Here is a 20,889-nt window from a genome sequence, read left to right as displayed (position 1 = left end):
TGTCGTCAATTTATTTGTTTCCTTTTTGAGTTACGTCCAAATGATTATTGTTCTTTCTTCTGCTTAGTTTCTTCTTTGGGGATGGTACATTTAACTGTCGATCTAATTATATTCACGAAGAGGAAATTTTACTTTTTTGTTAACATTTAAAACACGACGACCACATTTACACGTCATCTTTTTAACGGACAATTTTACAGGCACCACATACTGATTTGAGAGCGTATGAGGAGACTTTGCTATTATAGAACATATACATATATATATAGAGTTACTCCGGTGTACTATATATGTTAGTGTGATAGTGTGGTGTCTAGACTAGACAGTCTAGTATACATAATTAATAAAGACTATTAATTTGAACTGGTTAGTAACTAAATTACGATATTTAATTTTTACAAAAAAATATTAAGATATTATATTCACGTATAGCACAACTGCACAAAATAAAACGAAAACCATTTATTGTTAACTAGTGCACATTATAAAACACATGATCAGTTTAACTTGCTGTATTTGTTTATGTTGTCATCAATATGATGGCGTAAAGCTAGACCATACCATATATCTATGCGGAGCAGAGGTGTCTATCCAAAACCATAGGTAAGGTCTGAAGCTAGCAAAGGTTAATTGTCTGTGAGGTTTGATGCTAGAAGATATCTAACCAGTTGCTATAGTTAAAACCGTCTGAAGTCGTCTAACTCTGCTTAACAACAGAGACGTATAATTTCGTATATTGTCGCCACGGTTTATTATTGGGCGCCTAGCTAGTAAGTGTCCTCTAGGCAGCTACCTACACTGTTGTTCTTTAGAATACTGATTTTAAAACTAATTCATACACTGTTTATTCAATTTGATTGCAATAAGTTTACTGTTCTTTGTTAATTAATAAAATGTCCAATATGTGATGTAGACATTTTATCTTATTTCAATATATATTACGATGGACGCATAACGTTTTCCATGCCATATAACAACTATTAGGATGACATGAGTTGTATTTATTTTCGTTGATAATTCATAATTCTAAAAAGTTACATCCAATAATGGTTCCGATTATAACCGAGGTGGGAGATTTGTATGTGAATTTCAATTTTTTGTTTGTTGTTTTAAATACCTCCAATAAATAAAGGGTAAATAAACAACCAATTTACAAAAATGGTATAAACATGCATGCAATCTAATACATCGATCACACTGCCGACACCAATGAATTAAAATCCTGATAGTAGGTTTGTGCATAACAAACTTACCCCCTATTTAAGCCCCTTTTAGCCTTCTCTTCTCCTCTCACACCTATCACTATAAGAAAAACCAACTTCGACACTAGAGTGAAGCCATGGAGGACGAGAGAAAAAACAACACATCTTCTTCATCTCTCCCATCTTTGTGTAAGCAGTTGGCGAGCTCAACTCTTCGGGGAAGCCTGGAACTGGACATTCCCGTCGTTGATCTAAGCGTTTCTGATGAAGAGCTTTTGGTGCGTGAGGTGACGAAAGCGAGTGAAGAATGGGGAGTTTTTCAGGTGGTTAACCACGGGATTCCGACCGAGCTGATGCGGCAACTGCAAGTAGTTGGGAAGCAGTTTTTCGACCTCCCGGAGGCAGAAAAGGAAGCCGTGGCGAAAGAGGAAGACTTTGAGGGGTACAAGAGAAACTATCTAGAAGGTATTAGGGCTTGGGACGAACATCTGTTTCACAGACTCTCCCCACCCTCAATCATCAACTATAAAGATTGGCCTAAGAATCCTCCCCAATACAGGTATACGTCCGTTTCCTAATAAAACAGTAATATCATGAGTTAGAATTTTTGAAACCAATTCGTAATGATTTAGACTGACTCATGTTTTAGGTTATAAATTATTTCCTATCAAAATCTCAAATATAATTTAAAAGTTGGAATTTCGTTGATAATTTGGGACATGCATGGCGGTTTCAGGGAGGTGAATGAGGAGTACACAAGGCATATGAAGAAGCTAACAGAGAAGATTCTTGGTTGGTTATCAGAGGGATTAGGGTTACCTCGCGTTGCGTTGACGCAAAGTTTAGGTGGTGAAATGGCAGAGTATGTGATTAGGGTTAATTACTATCCACCTTCTCGAGAATCAGAATTAGCCTTAGGAGCCGCGGTGCACACCGATATAGGTGCAATCACACTTCTCGCCCCCAATGAGGTTCCTGGACTTCAAGTCTTCAAGGATGAACAATGGTTGGACGTCAAGTATATCAACTCAGCTGTGGTTGTTATCATCGGCGATCAACTCATGGTCTCGTTTATTATGTTTCTTCTTAGTTTTTATATTTTCTTATTTTGTAGTTGGAAACGTTTAGGATTTGATTTATGCATTCAATTAATTGCAGAGGATGAGCAATGGGAGGTTCAAGAACGTGGTTCACAGAGCAACGTTGGATAAGGAGAATTTGAGGATTTCGTGGCCGGTTTTTGTTGCGCCTAGGGGTGATTTGTTGGTCGGACCTTTGCCGGAGCTTACCGGAGACGAGAGTCCTCCTAAATTCGAGAGTGTAGTTTATAAAGACTATTTGCACCAGACAATTAAAAACTGGACGCTCGACAAGCTTCCTCTCTACTGAAAATCCTAAAACCCCATAAACAAAGAACCCTTCGATATATTGAACTGTCAAAGTGTTCGTATCTAATTTTAATTTTATTTTTACTGTTTTGGTTCGCTTTTCCTAGGGTATTTCTCTTCTATTATATATATGGTACGTTAAAGTGTTCAGTACATTCACAAGTACGTATGGTTGTGTACTTGTGTTGTGTGCGTTGAATATTTGAGTGATTGTGTGGTTTTTTTTTTAAACCACCTAAATGTTCAATATTCAAAAAAAAATACCACCTAAATGTTCAACATTCACAAGTACAAGTATTAATTTAAGTGGTTGTAATTAATTGTTGAACATTTAGGTGGTTTTTTTTTTTTTGTCGTCAAAAACATTTAGGTGGTTCAGTGGTTGTATCTTTGATATTCACGACAAACAAATGTTACTTTTGTAACATTTAAAACACGACGAACACAACACTGTCAGCTTTGTTTAGCAAAAAAAAAAAAACACTGTCAACTTTTTAACGGACAATTTAACAAGCACCACATATTGATTTGCGATCGAATAGTTATTAAGTTTAGACGAATTATTTAGTGTTATAAAGACTCATAATTAGTACGTACGTTTGAGTGGGCAAGGCGATCGGGAATAAGACTTGTTGATATTTAACTCTGGTACATATTATGCGAAAAACGAATAAGATCTAAGGTTGTTTACTGTCTTTCAAAAAAGAAAAAAAAAAGAGAGACGAGTACGGACTCTGTCAATTTACTTTATAGTATTTTTCTCAATGATATAAAAAATATGTCACGCACATTGTGTAGATGAAATTATTTAGTTCGTGATTTCAGGAAAACGAGATACACGATCTAGATAATAATCTTCTAGAAAAGAGTAATAATACATTAATACCTATTACTGAATAAATTATTTTTTTCTTTGTTTTGACGTTAAGCTAAAATAGTTCAATATCTATTTTTATAATATTCTTTTGTACCTAATGCACCATAATTGTATGACGATATTACCATTATTATCGTTTTGCGTACTATTTTATTTTTCTTTTCTTGAAAAGTTGGTTAGAATTTAATATTGAGGGAAATAACCACTTCTATATTTTAACGTTAAAAGATATCTGCTTGATGTTACAATGTAATTTACTTAGTTTGACCTCAAAGATAAATGCATTTTAACTTGTTGTATTAGTTTACGTTATATTATATCAAAGTATAACAAAATCCTCTCTTTCTAGATAAAAATGAAAATCTTTCATTATTTTAACAAGTGCACATTACACATGATTTAAAAAACAATGAAACCAATTCTCAAAAACTTAAAAAAAAAAAATATATATATATATATATATATATATATATATATATATTTTATAATGTTTATTTCTTTATCGATTTTAAAATTATATTATCGCAAGCAGTGTACCAGACAACCAGAATCAATATCCTATCTAAAATTCATACCTTCTTTTCCAATCAACGTTACGTACGTCTCTAAACCATTAAGCTAGCTATATATAACGAACCAAATCCGCCCATAGCTAGAAGAGATTAAAAGTACTAAAAAAAACCACCATGGAGACAAATGCAAACCAAGAGAATGCTTCGCTGGATATCCCTGTCATTGATCTAAGTAACCAGGATGAAGAGCTTGTGGCACGTGCGGTGGTCAAAGCGAGCGAAGAGTGGGGGATTTTTCAGGTGGTCAACCACAGTGTCCCGCCGGAGCTGATACGACGGTTGCAAGAAGTGGGGAAGGAGTTTTTCGAGCTGCCCGAGACAGAGAAGGAGGCCGTAGCGAAGCCAAAGGACTCCATGGACACAGAAGGATACAGAACCATGTACCATAAAGATCTAGAAGGTAGAGACGCATGGGTTGATCATCTCTTTCACCGTATCTGGCCACCATCCAGAGTCACTTACAGATTTTGGCCTAAGAACCCTCGAGAATACATGTAAGAAACATTCGAACTTAGCATTAATCATCCAAATACTTGGAATAAATCGTTTTACTATGGATTTCAACAGTGAAGTGACTGAGGAGTATGCAAGTCACTTAAAGAAGCTATCCGAGAAAATCATGGAATGGTTATCAGAGGGATTAGGGTTAAGGCGTGAGGCATTGAAGGAAGGTCTAGGCGGCGAGACGGTGGAGTATCTAATGAAGATTAATTACTATCCACCGTGTGCAGATCCTGATCTGGTCGTGGGAGCTCCTGATCACACTGATGTCAATGGAATCACACTCTTAGTCGCTAATGAGGCTTTAGGACTTCAGGCCTTCAAAGATGACAACTGGATCGACGCAAAGTGCAACCCTTCTGGGATCATCGTCATCATTGGTGATCAAATCCTAGTAAGAAGTTTATGAACTTGAGAGACCATAGTTAGTTAGCCATTATGTGTGTTCCATAGGTTTCATAGAACCATGCATACATGCATGGGTTTTTAAAGAAGTTTCATATGAAATTTTGGGTTAATTTTTTAAAACAAATTTTGGTTAATTTTTTCTTGGGTAATATATTGTGGATATTGCAGAGGATGAGCAATGGGAAGTATAAGAGTGTGCAGCATAGAGCGACGAGGGATAAGGAGAAGACGAGAATCTCGTGGCCGGTTTTTGTGGAATCTAGCCTTGATCACGTTTTCGGACCTCTGCCGGAGCTAATCTCCGGCGAGGATAGTGCTCCCAAGTTTAAGCCTTATGTCTACAAAGACTTCAAATTTCGTAAGCTGAAGAAGCTTAGTCTCGACTGAGATGAAAATCTCATAACAGAGAAACAGAGATGAGTGAGATCATGAAGAAAATCTGTTTTCTTTATTGGGTTTATTGCGTCTGCTACAATAATGAGTGTTGAAGTTTTATCTAAATATCAAATTACAGCATTGTGTGTTTGTCATGTCTCTTGTGTGTTTACGTAATATAATTAAATTTGGATTGTAACGTTCTATCCACATTATCTGTTATCAAATAGCAATAATACAAACAAACCTATATACTTCCTTTTGTTACAATTCAAATATCATTTTAGGATTAGAATCTTGTTTCATAATAGTCTTCCATTTTCAATGCAGGTATTTTGTAAATATTACAGTTTTATTCTTACTTTTTTTAGTTTATTATTACTTATATCAAATAAAAGAGTGTATTAATTAAAGATTAAAAAAATTCATTATTTTTTATATGTGTGAAATTATTTACAACTATAAATAATTTGAAACGGAAAAAATAAATACTTTTTTTTTGTCTTCAACCTAAATAATTTCAGTACGTATTATATTATATATTATATAAATTTTGGTGTACCTGATGCACTAGTCTTCACTCTAGGTTTTTTATGACAATAGCACCATTGTAATTTTGCATTTTGTTTTCATTCTCTTGTTCTATTAATATTGCCAACGAGCAACACAACATTGTAATAATCTTATTATATTCTTGGAAAGTTGGTAAGAATTTAACACTTAGGTAGACAACCAAACATTTAGAATAAAATAAATATCTGTGGAAAAGTAAGATCATTAGGCAAAATAAAAATAATCATGTGGTCGATACTAGAATGACATTCAAATGTAATTTATTATGATTAAATGGGTCTAAACGGCGTGGCTTCGCTGTCGGTCTTACAGTAGTAATTAACCTGAAGAAATTGGTCTTATTTTATAGATAAGCTTAACTTGCTGTATTCGTTTACGTTGTCATCAATATGCGACGTAAAGCTAGACCATACTTATGTGCCAAAACCATATATAGCTGCATAAGGTCTGAAGCAAGCAAAGGATGACTGTCTATGAGGTTTACTTCTAGAAGATAACCAGTTGATGTAGTCAAAACCGTCTAACGTCGTCTAACTCTGGTTAATAACAGAACCGTCTAATTTCGTAGATAGTCACCACGGTTCATGATTGGGCGCCTAGCACCTACCTAAACTATGTTCTTTAGAATACTCATTTTAAAACTAATTCATGCACTCTTTGTCCCGTTAATTAAATATCCAATGTGATGTAGGCATTTGCTCTTATTTCATTTATACGATGAACCCAGAGAACAATTACTTATTAGAGTGTGGGAGCGTTTGCCAACTACGTACTAGTTGTCTTTATTTTTGTTGATATATTCGTAATTCTAAAATGTTACATCCGAATATTGGTCCCATTTATTATATTAATTGAGATGATCGTACTTATACCCTATTTAAGCCCTTTGTAGCCTTCTCTTATCCTTCTCACACCTATCACTATAAGGAAAAACCAACTTGGACACTAGAGTGAAGCCATGCAAGACGAGAGAAACCACAACACATCTCCTACGTCTTTCCCATATTCGAGCAAGCAGTTGGCGAGCTCAACTCAGGGAGGAAACTCCGACGTTCCCGTGGTTGATCTAAGCGTTTCTGATGAAGAGCTTTTGGTGCGTGAGGTGACGGAAGCGAGCCAAGAATGGGGAGTTTTTCAGGTGGTTAACCACGGAATTCCAACGGAGCTGATGCAGCAGCTTCAAGTGGTTGGGAAGCAGTTTTTCGACCTCCCGGAGGCAGAAAAGAAAGCCGTGGCCAAAGAGGAAGACTTCGAAGGATACAAGAGGAACTATCTAGAAGGCATTGACGCTTGGGACGAACATCTGTTTCACAGACTCTCCCCACCCTCTATCATCAACTATAAATATTGGCCTAAGAATCCTCCCCAATACAGGTACGTACGCTTTCCTAATAAAATAGTAATATGAGTTAGAATTTTCAAAAACCAATTTGGCAATATATTAAGTAGATGACTCCATGTTTTTTTTTTGTGAAACTTCGCTTCCTTAAGAAATTGTCAAATTCAATAGTTGGATTTTTGTTGATATTTTGGACGTGGCGGTTATATATACAGGGAGGTGAATGAGGAGTACACAAGGCATATGAAAAAGTTAGCTGAAAAAATTCTTGGTTGGTTATCAGAGGGATTAGGGTTACCAACCGTGGCGTTGACGCAAAGTTTAGGTGGCGAAACGGCAGAGTATTTGATTAGGATCAATTACTATCCGCCGTCTCCAAAATCAGAACTAGCCTTAGGAGGCCCGGCGCACACCGATATAGGGGCACTCGCACTCCTCGTCCCCAATGAGGTCCCTGGACTTCAAGTCTTCAAGGACGAACAATGGTTGGACGTTGAGTATATCAACTCAGCTGTGGTTGTTTTCATCGGCGATCAACTCATGGTACTCTTATTGATAAAAGATATATTTTTAAAATTTAGGTTTGGGAACGTTTAGGAATATTGATTTGTGGGTTCAAATTGATTGCAGAGGATGACCAACGGGAGATTCAAGAACGTGCTTCATAGAGCAACGTTGAATAAGGAAAGATTGAGGATTTCGTGGCCGGTTTTTGTTTCCCCTAGGCATGATATGTTGGTTGGACCTTTGCCGGAGCTTATAGGAGACGAGAATCCTCCCAAATTCGAGACTTTAGTTTTTAAAGACTATTCGCAACAGACGATAGAAAACTGGGAGGTCGACTTGCTATATAGTTTATAGAGAATCCTCTCTACTGAAAATCCCATGAACAAAGAATCCTTCAATACAATTATGATGAACTGTCCAAGTCTTTCGTATCTACTTTTTTTTTTTTTTGGATAAGGCGAAGATGAGAATCTCGTGGCCTGTTTCTGTGGAATCTAGCCTTGAGCTAATTTCTGGCGACGATAGTGCTCCCAAGTTTAAGCCTTACGTCTACAAACACTTCAAATCTCGTAAGCTGAAGAAGCTTAGTCTTGACTTGACTGAGAAGAAAATCTCATAACAGAGAAACAGAGATGAGTTTCTCATCATGTAAAACTTGTTTCTTTATTGGGTTTATTGCGTCTTCTTCAATAATAAGTGCTGAAGTGTTATTTAATTATCAAATTACAGCATTGTGTGTCATGTGTCGTGTCGTGTTCGTAATTTAATATGATTAAATTTGGATTGTAATGTTTTAACCACATTATCTGTTATCAAATAGCAATATTACAAACTACCCTAAATACTTTTTTTTTGGTTAAGCCTACCCTAAATACTTTCTATTTATTTTTTTTTTGTCATCAACTTAATTAATTCAATACCTATTACATGTAGTAATTAACCTTAATAATAAGATGAGTATAACTTGTTGTATTAGAACACTTGCATCGGTAAGTTGAAATTGGACATCTAAGTAATAAAAAACGACTTTCCAGAATCTCTTTCAATGTAAGGTAAGTGATGTCTTACCTTACATTTTCATCAATAGACGTAAAACAAAGGCCATACTTATGAAATGATCTTCTATTCCAAAAGAGAGTATGACAGTATGCGTTGAAGTGATTTTTTTTTGTTGAAAAATTGTAAAGTGTTTTTTTAATCAGACAAAAAGCAATTTCTTACGGAAAAAAAAAAATTAAATCCACGAGAAGGGCAAACTTAGATTTGATAATATTTATGTATCAAGGGCATCACCATCTACAACCCTATTAATACCAAATCTTATCGCAACTTACCCTCCGATCAACGTCTCTACACCATTATTTATACGTACACGATAGAAATGAGTAAAACATTTTTTATTTATTGGGTTTGTTGCGTCTACTTTAATAATAGTAAGGGTTAAAGTGTTATCTAGTAGTACACTCATGATTAAAGTACACGCAATAATTTTTGTAGAAAAAAGTAATAATACAAAATAGCTAGCGTATAACCTAAATAATTCTTGTTAAAAATATTTGAAGGATAATTCTTTATAATTTGTCGCCAAGCTAAAATAGTCCAATACCTATTTTTATATAATTTCCGTGTACCTAATGCACTATTATTTCCCTCACGAATCACGATGATACCATATTATTCTCTTTTCATTTCTTGGAGAGTTGGTAAGAATATAATATTGAGGGAAATAACCAATTATTTAGAAGTTTAAAAAATATATCATTGATGTTACATTCAAATTAATGTAATTTACTTTTAAAGTGAGTGTGCTATAATCTATTTATTGAACATGTTTATAGGATTAAAAAAATTTAGCTCAAATATTTAAGTCCCTCTAGCCATCTCCTCTTTTTGCTCACACCTGCCTTTGATAGGTGACCTATCACATATAAGGAAAACCAACTTAGCCACTAGAGTGAAGCCATGGATGACGAGAGAAACCACGACACATCTTTGTGTAAGCAATCGGCGAGCTCAACTCCTCGGGGAAGCCTGGAACTGGACATTCCCGTCGTTGATCTAAGCGTTTCTGATGAAGAGTTCCTGGTGCGTGAGGTGACGAAAGCGAGTGAAGAGTGGGGAATTTTTCAGGTGGTTAACCATGGGATTCCAACGGATCTGATCCGGCAGCTGCAAGTGGTTGGAAAACAATTCTTCGACCTCCCGGAGGCAGAAAAGGAAGCGGTGGCGAAAGAAGAAGACATTGAAGGATACAAGAGGAACTATCTAGAAGGTATTAAGGCTTGGGACGAACATCTGAGTCACAGACTCTCCCCACCCTCTGTTATCAATTATAAATATTGGCCTAAGAATCCTCCCCAGTACAGGTACCTTTCTAATAATATTAGATAATAAACCAAAAACCAATTCAAAATAATTCATGTTTTTACGTTATAATTTATTTCGGCCTAACAAAACTCATATTCAAAAGTTAGATCTTTGCTGATATATATATTGGGGCATGGCCGTTTCAGGGAGGTGAATGAGGAGTACACGAGGCATATGAAGAAGCTAACAGAGAAAATTCTTGGTTGGTTATCAGAGGGACTAGGGTTACCGGCCGTGGCGTTGTTGCAAAATTTAGGTGGCGAAACGGCAGAGTATGTGATCAGGGTCAATTACTATCAGCCGTCTCCAAAATCTGACTTAGCCATAGGAGCCGCTGTGCACACGGATGTAGGAGCAATCACACTCCTCGTCCCCAATGAGGTTCCTGGACTTCAAGTCTTCAAGGACGAACAGTGGCTTGACGTTGAGTATATCAACTCAGCTGTGGTTGTTTTCATAGGCGATCAACTCATGGTCTCGTTGACTGTTCAATTTTTTTTTTTTTTTTCTGTTTGTCCTTAATTTAGTAATTATGATAAAATATATATTGTTTTAAGTATATTGAGTTGGAAACGTTTGAGAATTGATTTGTGAATTAAAATAAATTGCAGAGGATGAGCAACGGGAGGTACAAGAACGTGCTTCACAGAGCAACGTTGGATAAGGAGAATGTGAGGATTTCGTGGCCGGTTTTTGTTGCGCCTAGGCATGATTTGTTGGTCGGACCTTTGCCGGAGCTTACCGGAGACGAGAATCCTCCTAAATTCGAGGGTGTAGTTTATAAAGACTATTTGCACCAGATCTTTGAGAAATGGGCGGTCGACAAGCTATACAGTTCATAAATCGTCTCTATTGAATTACTCCTGCGAACAAAGAATCCTTCAATAAATTAATTATGATGAACTGTCCAGTTCAAATGATTATTTGCACCAGATCTTTGAGAAATGGGCGGTCGACAAGCTATACAGTTCATAAATCGTCTTTCTGTTCAAATGATTATTGTTTTTAATTTTGTCTTAAAGTGTTTTTGGACACATAATAAATGATAGTTCTCACAATTAACACATAATTTGTCTATTTTAATGTTATTTTAGGGTATTTGTTGTTTACGTATATAAAAGAAATATAAAATAATAAAATTAAAATTAACTCAGTAAGGACTCTCTCAGTTATAGTTCTCAATGAAATTAAAAAAAATATGTCATCCACACATTGTGATTAATGCACGATCGAGAACGAGATACACGATGTTACACTGTATCCTAAAAAATTCTTTCTGTGTCGATAAAATAGTTCAATACCTATTTTTATATTTTTTTTGTGTAACTAAGTGCGCTATGACCTTTTTCCAAAAAAAAAAAAAAAAACTAATGCACTAGGCTATGACTGTGTTGACTTGAACACATGTAAAAAGTTTTTGTTAGTTTTTAAAAAAGATTTTATAGTTTATATATGTTTTTAGTACAAGATTTTTTGTTAAATGATAATCCCTCTATTTTATAAAAAACATTATTTTAAAAAATTTTCTTTGTTTCACAAAGAGTGTCATTTTACAATTCCAATGCATTATTTTATATTTCTAATGTATTTTTTACATTAGATTTTCTAATAAATATAAATTTATCTTTAATCTATAACTAAATTAATTCATTAAATACTTATTAAATAAAAACATATATATATGTATTTTTAATGTTTTTTTAATTTGTGTGAAATGTGTCAAAATATAAAACAGAGAGTATATTTTTACTTTGTAGGTTTTGATATTATAAAAGTATAATGTCATTTTACCAAGGAAAAGTGAAACTTCCTCTTAATTTGTATAGGGTTCCCAATTTCCTTGGTCCGACTCTGATATTACGAGGATGATACCATTATTATATTAATTTCATATTATTTTCTTTTCATTTCTTAGAAGTCGGTAGGAATTCAATATTGAGGGAAATAACCAATTATTTAGAAGTTAAAACATCTGATTGATGTTGCATTCAAATATAATCTACTTACTTATTAGGTTAATCTACATGCTTATTCAGTTTAACTTGATGTATTAGTTTTAACGTTGTCAATTAAAGTTATATATTAGCGCAAGCAGTGTCCCACGAACAACAGGAAACCCCAATCATACGCCACCTCTCCCCTATGTAAACTCATACTGCAACTTCTCTCTCTGATCAACTTAAGTCTCTAAACCATTAAGTTATATTACGATCCAAATCCGCCATTATTTCCACAATGGAAACCACAATGGAGATAAATACAAACCAAGGCATTTCTTCGCCGGACATCCCCGTCATTGATCTAAGTAACCAGGATGAAAAGCTTGTGGCACGTGCGGTTGTAAAAGCGAGCGAAGAGTGGGGGATTTTTCAGGTGGTTAACCACGGAATCCCAACGGAGCTGATAAGACGGTTGCAAGAAGTGGGATCACAGTTCTTTGAGCTTCCGGAGTCGGAGAAGCAAGCCGTAGCAAAGCCAGAAGACTCCATGGACATAGAAGGATACATGACCAAGTACGAAGATGTAGCTAGAAACGCATGGGTCGATCATCTCTTTCACAGGCTCTGGCCACCATCGAAAGTTAACTACAGATTCTGGCCTAAAAACCCTCCGGAATACAGGTATATATAAGATCGATCCACTCATTGCTAATATATATATCGGTCTTACTCTTAATTAAGTTACATGTTTATAAAACTTAGACTAAATCTTTAAAAACAATAACTTTTTTACCACGCGCGGGTTATGACAGGGAGGTGAATGAGGAGTACGCAAGTCACATGAAGAAGCTAGCAGAGAAAATCATGGAATGGTTATCAGAAGGATTAGGGTTACAGCGTGAGGCGTTGAAGGAAGGTCTAGGCGGCGAAACGGTGGAGTATCTGATGAAGATCAATTACTATCCGCCGTGTCCGGATATGGATTTAGTCCTTGGAGTTCCTGGTCACTCCGATATCAATGGTATCACACTTTTGGTCGCTAATGAGGCCTTAGGACTCCAGGTGTTCAAAGATGACCACTGGATAGATACAAAGTATACCACTTCTGGTATCATCGTCATCATTGGTGATCAATTCCTAGTAAGAAAGTTTATGAACTTGATAGACCATAGTTAGTTAGTTAGCCATTATGTTTATAAACCATGCATGTGTTTTTAAAGACGTTCCATATATATTATTTTTGGAATTGTGGATATTGCAGAGGATGAGCAATGGGAAGTATAAGAGTGTGCAGCATAGAGCGACGAGGGATAAGGAGAAGACGAGAATCTCGTGGCCGGTTTTTGTGGAATCTAACCTTGATCATGTCTACGGACCTTTGCCGGAGCTAATTTCCGGCGAGGATGGTGCTCCCAAATTTAAGTCTTACGTCTACAAAGATTACAAATTTCGTAAGCTTAATTGGCTTACTCTTGATTGAGAAGAAAATCTCATAACCAAAAATAGATGAAATTAGATGGATGACCAATATATAGTTTCCTTATTGGGTTATTGCGTCTGCTTTAATAATGAGTGTTGAAGTTATTTTTCTATATAATTTATCAATCTCAGCATTGTGTTTGTGGTGTGTTGTACGTATTTTAAAATAATCAAATTTGGATTGTAACGTTTTAATCGCATTATTTTATCTACGTTGATCTCTCGTTTACTATTTTGTTTTTTTAGCTCTCAGGTAAGTGTTGTTATTCGATAGCTTTCACGTTTCCTTTTTTTTTATTTTTGGACAAACTCTTTCACGTTTCATTTTTCCCAATTATTTGAGACAAAATTTTTGCTATCTTTCTTCACGTAAATTCATGGATTTTACGTGGATTTTAATTTTTGCTAATTTTAAATTTCCACGTGAGATTAGTCTTGAAATTTAAACCAAGACTTGTAAGTTCTTTCTTCCTAATTCCTAGACCAAATCATGTCGGTCTCGGACAGGATCCTTATACAAGCAGAGCCGGCCACAGATACAAGCGAAGCAAGCACTTGCTTGCGCCCGCTTATTTATTAAACATATTTTGGCCCTATAATTCTTAAAGTATATTTAGTCTAGTGGTAGTGTTTAGTTAATTCTCACCTTCACTTCATTGGTTTGAATCCCAAATATTCTCTTTGTTTATGCTAATTGTTCTCACCTTCACTTCCTTGGTTCATCTTCTAAATTTAGATTTTATTAGGTAAACTTTCTGTCTTTGTTGTGATTCTCTATAACATAGTTTTAACGTTGTGTTTCTTATTTATGTTTGTTTCCATACTTTGTTTATGCTAATTTTTGATATTTTTTTTAGTAAGATGTCTTCTAAAGGAATGATAAGCAAGTAAAATTGCAAGAAGAATCATTTTCACAAAATAAAAATATAACGATCTTTAATATTTTTACAACTTTTAGTGTTTTTGTTAAACAAATCCAGTTTTATTATTTAGTTTGACAAAAAAAAAAATTAGTATAAACATGTGTAAAGCAGTCTCTTTTTTGGTTCGCTTGTAGCCAAGTAAAACATAGCGCCGAAGAATGACAGTATAGAAAAGAAGAAAAAATGATTTTTTTGGTTGGTAATCTCATTTTACATATAAAAATAAAAAATAGGAAAAAGAAAGAATTATCTTGGTTGAAGTTAAAGCACAACATTTTTACATAATCTTGCTTGGTAATTCATTTCCAGAACTACAAATCTACAATACAAATTGAAATTCCAGAGCTTCTAATGATTTACCAAGGCAAACCAATGTTTGGATTTTTTGGTAGGCAGAACTCAGTCACTTTCAAGAGATGCGCAATAATTTATGTACGTTCCAAATAGTTACGACCACCTATAAAGTTAGGCGCTAGTACAATTATTGTGTGGTTACAACTTTTTAATGTCGGACCATTATCACATAATCCAAATGTCAGCGCGTGGTGTTTCAAGAATCATATTACTTTTTAACCCAACGAAATCTCCCCACTTGCTAACTAATGATTGCTGACAATGTTGTTTTGTTTTTCAAAATCTGTCAAATATATTATTTCAATATATAATTTAATTTATTTGTTTATTTTAAGAAAAATAAAAACCAGTTACTATGTGAAAATAATTTTTCAGAAAAAAATTATAAAATGTGGGAGAAAGAGTTGTTGAGAATCGAATTCTCATCTTTACGCTATTACAATTATTGTAGTTACAAGATTCTTTTGTTGGGCCATTATCACATAATCCAAATGTCACATGGTGGTGCTTTCAGATCTTAATATATAGCCATCAGCTTCCAAACTTCGAAAGTTCGAATCATCTTCAGCCCAACAAAATCTTACCATACTTATCCATTAATGCTTGCTTACAAAAATTTTTTTGTCATCATCTAATCAACCTATTTGACAACACAGTACTATTACCAAACAAAATGACAAAACAAGAGAGAAGCCACTTTTTCATTTTCCTTGTAGAAAAAAATTAATGGTCATTCTCATTATCGTTTTTTTTTGTTTAATCATGTATAGCTACAATACAATATTACTTTCTAGATTCAATGATATTTTAAAAATATATTTCAGCGGAATGCGGGTATTTTCCTAGTAATATACTGTATATATTTTTATATGCCTGTTATTCAAAATTTTAGAAATATGTAGTAAACATACAAGACTGATAATATTGGAGTTCACTCGAATGGAAGTTTAAGGGGCCTACGGTACTTAAGTCTTTGCATGTAATATAGGCCTGAACTTAGCAGGATTATATATCTCCAACAATTTGCTCCAGCAATGATCTGATGATGACCACATCCGAATTAGCATCCACAGAAACAGGCTATGACATCCTCTGCTTTTCCTTATCTACTATCGCTCTATGCAACACATTCTTGTACTTGCCACTGCTTAGCCTCTACCAAATTCCACAAAATTTTATCGGTCCAAATTAACTTCTCCTTTGACATATTTGAAACGAGAGAAACCACAACACATTCTCGTTCCAAAAATATTATCTTCTCCTTTAATTTAATGCTTCTCTTCTCCTTCTCACATCTATCACATATAAGAAAAACCAACTTGGACACTAGAGTGAAGCCATGGAAGACGAGAGAAAACACAACACATCTTCTTCGTCTCTCCCGTCTTTGCGTAAGCAATTGGCGAGCCCAACTCTTGGGGCAAGCATGGAACTGGACATTCCCGTCGTTGATCTAAGCGTTTCTGATGAGGAATTACTGGTGCGTCAGGTGACGAAAGCGAGTGTCGAGTGGGGAATTTTTCAGGTGGTTAACCACGGGATTCCAACGGAGCTATTGCGGCAGCTGCAAGTGGTTGGGAAGCAGTTTTACGACCTCCCGGAGGCAGAAAAGGAAGCAGTGGCGAAAGATGAAGGCATTGAAGGATACAAGAAGAACTATCTAGAAGGTGGTAAGTCTTGGGACGAACATCTGCTTCACAGACTCTCCCCACCCTCAATCATCAACTATAAGTATTGGCCTAAGAATCCTCCCCAATACAGGTACGTACTTTTCCTAATATAATGGTAGACTAACTCATGTTTTTAGGTTATAATTTATTTCATAACAAATTAAATCTCAAAGTCAAAAGTTGTCTTTTGGTTGATATATTGGGACGTGACGGTTTCAGGGAGGTGAATGAGGAGTACACAAGGCATGTGAAGAAACTAACAGAGAAAATTCTTGGTTTGTTATCAGAAGGATTAGGGTTACCGTCAGTGGCGTTGACGCAAAGTTTAGGTGGGGAAAAGGCAGAGTATTTGATTAGGGTTAATTACTATCCGCCGTCTCCAAAAGCAATAGGAGGTTCGGCGGCGCATACTGATCTAGGGGCAATCACACTTCTCATCCCCAATGAGGTTCCTGGACTTCAAGTATTCAAAAACGAACAATGGTTTGACGTTGAGTATATCAACTCCGCTATGGTTGTTTTCATCGGCGATCAACTTATGGTACTCTTATTGATTCTGTTTTTTTTTTTCTATTCTTAAGTTATTATGATAAAGAAAATATATATATTAGGTTAGGTTTGGGAACGTTTAGGGGTTGATTTGTGGATTCAAATAAACTGCAGAGGATTAGCAACGGGAGGTTCAAGAACGTGCTTCACAGAGCGAAGTCGGATAAGGAAAGATTGAGGATTTCTTGGCCTGTTTTTGTTTCGCCTAGGCATGATTTGTTGGTCGGACCTTTGCCTGAGCTTACGGGAGACGAGAATCCTCCAAAATTCGAGACTTTAGTTTATCAAGACTATTTGCACCAAACGATGCAAAACTGGGCGCTCGACAAGTTATATAATAAAGAATCCACTCTTCTGAAAACCCATTAACAAAGAATCCCTCAATCCACCTCTTTGGAGTTTCATAACCAAAAAGAGATGAGAGAGGATATCATGAGTTATTGGTTCTTTCTTGGGTTATATATTGCGTCTGCTTTAGCTAATAATGAGTGTTGACGTTTTCCTCTAATAATCAATTTACAGCATTGTGTATGTTGTGTGTTGTACATTTTCATATAATCAAATTTGAATTGTAATGTTTTAACCGCATTATTTGTTCTGCTTTGATTTATTGTTTATTTTGTCTACTACTACTCAATATATTTCTAGATTCAATGATGTTTAAAAAGTATGTATAAAAATACGTTTGAGTGTAATTAATGCGGGTATTCTTCTAGTAGTAATATAGTATTATCTTTTACATGCCCATTATTCAAAAATTTTAACAATATGAAGTAAACACACAAGACTCATCATTATATTTGAGTTCACTCGACTGGAAGTTTAAGGAGTCTACGGTACTTAAAGTCCTTGCATGTAATAGGCTTGAACTTAGCGGGATTATCGCCGGTAATTAGCTCCGGCAACGGTCCAATGACCACATCAGGATTAGCATCCACAAAAATCGGCCATGACATCCTCTTCTTTTCCTTATCCACTATTGCTCTATGCAACACGTTCTTGTACTTGCCATTGCTCAGCCTCTACAAAATTCCACAAAAATTGATTATTTTAAAAATCAACTGATATAGAGATGTATCATTAAATTATCATTAAATCATTAGGAGACAAACAAACCAGAATCTGATCGCCAATGTTGATGGTTATGGCAGTGGGAATGTAATGGACATCGAACCAGCGATCGTCCTTGAAAATTTGGAGCCCTGAAACTTCATTGGTGACGATGATTGCGATCCCAATGATATCAGTGTGCTCAGGTACTCCCAGAGTCAAATCCGGTTTGGGGTCAGGAGGATAGTTGTTGATCCTCATTACATACTCGGTCGAGTCGCCGCCAAGACCTTGTATTAAGGCCTCACGTGGTAGCCCTAGTCCCTCTGATAAATACCCCAAAACCCTCTCTGATAGCTTCTTAGTCTCCTTTGTGTACTCCTCGATCACTTCCCTATAATCGTCATGTCCCAACAATCAAACGGATGATAAATGGCTAAAATTATTTTATTTTATAATGTTTCATGTTTTGAAAATGTAAATTTTTTTAGCTCAAATACTTTTTACTATTAAATCATAGAGTAACTCTTATTATATTTATATGACATACATTTCAATTATTTCTTTCAAAATTCAACGTAAACATTTAGATCTTAAACTAATTTAGCCTATGCTATTTGTTCCCTAACGATACAATAAATTTGTAGCCAAATATTAGTTAATACCTGTACTGAGGAGGATTTTTGGGCCAGTAACTAAAATTGATACACGAAGGTGGCCAGATTCTGTGAAAAAGATTCTCGGTCCAAACTTCTCCTTTGACATACTTGAGATTCGTGGTGTAACCTTCGAAGTCTTTGGAGCCAGCTTGTTTGGCTACGGCATTCTTCTCCGTCTCCGGGAGATCAAAGAACTGTGCACCAACGTCCTTCAACCGCCCTATCAGTTCCATCGGGATTCCATGATTAACCACGTGAAAGATCCCCCACTCTTCGCTCGCTTTCACCACCGCACGAGACACTTGCTCTTCGTCAAGGTTGCTTAGATCGACTATTGGGATCGTCTCGGCCAGAAGAGATGTGTGTTGGTCTCTCTCGACCTCCATTATTGTCGCTGAAAATAATGGAAGGTGAGAGGTATAAGTGTGGAAATTTGTGGAAGTTTGTGATGAGTAGCAGCACAGGCCATGTCCAGTCACAGTATACACCACCTAATCTACTAACTTTTATGCAACTTTTGTTTATTTTATTACATATACATTCACGTTACTAAGATTATGATCACCCACTACCATAAGCAACTTGAAATTCTTTATATATTATTAAATCAAAAACTACAACAAAAAAAAGTTGTTTGTGTACATCGAGACAACATATGACTAAAATATCAATTTATTTATTTTTGAGCAATAAATCATTAGGACACAACATCATAAACCATTACAATAACAGGAACGGATGATTTCATAAGTCAAAAATCCCAAGCACTACCGATGAAACAAAAAGATAAACAAAACTCAACTCACTACACAATAGTTGCTATTTCATCCGTTCATCAACCCGTACACAATCCCCAAAACAGAAGATTGTGAAAGATACACTCAGGGTTGGCTTACAGAAGATTCTAGAACACTCTAGATCCTACTGAGGACCCTCTCGGCCGCAGCAATAGTGAACTCTATATCCTTGGGACTGTGAGCCAAGCTTGTAAACCCGGCCTCGAACTGAGACGGTGCAAAGTAAACACCTTCTTCCAACATTCCCCTGAAAAACCTACCAAACTTCTCGGTGTCGCTCTTCTTTGCATCTGCAAAGTTGTAGACCGGTCCTTCTGCGAAAAAGAAACCGAACATACCGCTTATGTAACCACCGCACATTGGATGCCCTGTTTTCTTTCCTGCTTCTAAGATTCCGTTGGTTAGCTCCTTTGTGATCTTGTCCAAATACTCGTATGTTCCTGGCTGTTGTAGCCGCTTTAGAGTGTGAATCCCTGCGGTCATTGCCAGTGGATTACCACTTAGAGTCCCAGCTTGGTACATCGGTCCTGCTGGCGCAACCTACAAAGAAAAGAACACAAACATTGTTTATATATAGTTTTCAAAACCAGAAAACAGAACGGCCACCACCCAGTTTCAAAGCTTCTTATAAGTTATAGAGCCAGAACTCACCATCTCCATAATATCACGTCTCCCACCATATGCTCCCACAGGAAGACCCCCACCAATGATTTTTCCAAGAGTTGTCAGATCAGGCGTGATCCCAAAGTATTCTTGGGCACCACCATAGGCTAAACGAAAGCCTGTCATAACTTCATCGAAGATGAGAAGAACACCGTTGTCCTTTGTCAGCTGGCGTAAACCGTTGATGAATTCCGGTGTAGGAGGGATGAATCCAGAGTTACCAACAACAGGTTCAAGAATAACCGCAGAGATCTCGCCTTTATGAGCCGCAAAAAGCTTCTCAACAGCTTCAAGATCGTTGTACGGAGCAGTCAACGTATCTGAAGTAGCTGCTTTAGGGACACCAGGTGAGTCCGGTAGCCCTAAAGTAGCAACACCACTACCAGCTTTAACAAGGAAAGCGTTAGCGTGACCATGGTAACACCCTTCAAACTTGATGAACTTCTCTTTGTTAGTGAAGGCTCTGGCGAGACGGAGCACACCCATACAAGCTTCAGTACCAGAGTTGACAAAGCGAACCATTTCAATGCTTGGAACAGCTGATATAACCATCTCAGCTAAAACATTCTCTAAGAGACAAGGAGCACCAAAGCTTGTTCCTTTCTTCATCGTCTCACCTAAAGCCGCGAGTACCTCATCATCAGCATGACCAATAATAGCTGGTCCCCAAGATCCAACGTAGTCAATGTACTCATT

General features: G+C 36.2%; 8 protein-coding genes across 10 annotated transcripts in view; 6 read left to right on the top strand and 2 right to left on the bottom strand.

Annotated features, from left to right (window-relative positions):
* LOC104741572 (probable flavonol synthase 5) lies at positions 1,281–2,801 on the top strand. The gene is made up of 3 exons (XM_010462460.2): positions 1,281–1,761; positions 1,939–2,266; positions 2,361–2,801. The coding sequence occupies exons 1-3, from the start codon at positions 1,340–1,342 to the stop codon at positions 2,589–2,591; spliced, it is 981 nt and encodes a 326-aa protein (XP_010460762.1). The 5' UTR covers positions 1,281–1,339; the 3' UTR covers positions 2,592–2,801.
* Positions 4,089–5,581, top strand: LOC104741561 (flavonol synthase 3). Its single transcript, XM_010462450.2, has 3 exons — positions 4,089–4,533; positions 4,607–4,934; positions 5,117–5,581. The coding sequence occupies exons 1-3, from the start codon at positions 4,154–4,156 to the stop codon at positions 5,333–5,335; spliced, it is 927 nt and encodes a 308-aa protein (XP_010460752.1). The 5' UTR covers positions 4,089–4,153; the 3' UTR covers positions 5,336–5,581.
* LOC104741553 (probable flavonol synthase 5) lies at positions 6,606–8,559 on the top strand. Of its 2 annotated transcripts, XM_010462439.2 has the most exons (4): positions 6,606–7,270; positions 7,451–7,778; positions 7,866–7,990; positions 8,241–8,559. In XM_010462439.2, the coding sequence occupies exons 1-4, from the start codon at positions 6,855–6,857 to the stop codon at positions 8,359–8,361; spliced, it is 990 nt and encodes a 329-aa protein (XP_010460741.1). In that variant the 5' UTR covers positions 6,606–6,854; the 3' UTR covers positions 8,362–8,559. The 2 variants fall into 2 exon arrangements, with proteins under 2 accessions (XP_010460741.1, XP_019093910.1); XM_019238365.1 differs by having other exon boundaries at positions 6,617–7,270; positions 7,866–8,559.
* On the top strand, positions 9,569–11,197 carry LOC104741542 (probable flavonol synthase 5). The gene is made up of 3 exons (XM_010462429.2): positions 9,569–10,108; positions 10,256–10,583; positions 10,721–11,197. The coding sequence occupies exons 1-3, from the start codon at positions 9,705–9,707 to the stop codon at positions 10,949–10,951; spliced, it is 963 nt and encodes a 320-aa protein (XP_010460731.1). The 5' UTR covers positions 9,569–9,704; the 3' UTR covers positions 10,952–11,197.
* LOC104741531 (flavonol synthase 3-like) lies at positions 12,309–13,740 on the top strand. The gene is made up of 3 exons (XM_010462419.2): positions 12,309–12,730; positions 12,862–13,189; positions 13,311–13,740. Exons 1-3 carry the CDS (start codon positions 12,345–12,347, stop codon positions 13,527–13,529), a joined length of 933 nt encoding a protein of 310 aa, XP_010460721.1. The 5' UTR covers positions 12,309–12,344; the 3' UTR covers positions 13,530–13,740.
* On the top strand, positions 15,728–17,615 carry LOC104741522 (probable flavonol synthase 5). The gene is made up of 3 exons (XM_010462409.2): positions 15,728–16,566; positions 16,695–17,016; positions 17,139–17,615. The coding sequence occupies exons 1-3, from the start codon at positions 16,145–16,147 to the stop codon at positions 17,391–17,393; spliced, it is 999 nt and encodes a 332-aa protein (XP_010460711.1). The 5' UTR covers positions 15,728–16,144; the 3' UTR covers positions 17,394–17,615.
* LOC104741513 (putative inactive flavonol synthase 2) lies at positions 17,709–19,203 on the bottom strand. Its single transcript, XM_010462398.1, has 3 exons — positions 18,740–19,203; positions 18,141–18,468; positions 17,709–18,046 (listed from the first exon to the last, which is right to left on the bottom strand). Exons 1-3 carry the CDS (start codon positions 19,117–19,119, stop codon positions 17,831–17,833), a joined length of 924 nt encoding a protein of 307 aa, XP_010460700.1. The 5' UTR covers positions 19,120–19,203; the 3' UTR covers positions 17,709–17,830.
* The window catches only part of LOC104741497 (glutamate-1-semialdehyde 2,1-aminomutase 1, chloroplastic), a 2,944-nt gene continuing 1,444 nt past the window's right edge, over positions 19,390–20,889 (bottom strand). The window contains exons 3-4 of one of the 2 annotated variants that reach the window (XM_019238358.1): positions 20,182–20,617; positions 19,390–20,070 (exon numbers count right to left, since the gene is read on the bottom strand). In XM_019238358.1, coding sequence (XP_019093903.1) covers positions 19,648–20,070; positions 20,182–20,617 — 859 coding nt within the window. In that variant the 3' untranslated portion in view covers positions 19,390–19,647. Of the gene's footprint in view, positions 20,071–20,181; positions 20,881–20,889 lie in introns of both variants that reach the window. The other variant, XM_010462379.2, reaches the window with a different exon arrangement.

The sequence above is a fragment of the Camelina sativa genome, chromosome 2 (genome assembly GCF_000633955.1).
Source record: "Camelina sativa cultivar DH55 chromosome 2, Cs, whole genome shotgun sequence".
NCBI classification, from domain to species: Eukaryota; Viridiplantae; Streptophyta; class Magnoliopsida; order Brassicales; family Brassicaceae; genus Camelina; species Camelina sativa.
Note: the sequence above shows the minus strand (reverse complement) of the source record. Positions and strands in the feature narration are given on the sequence as shown.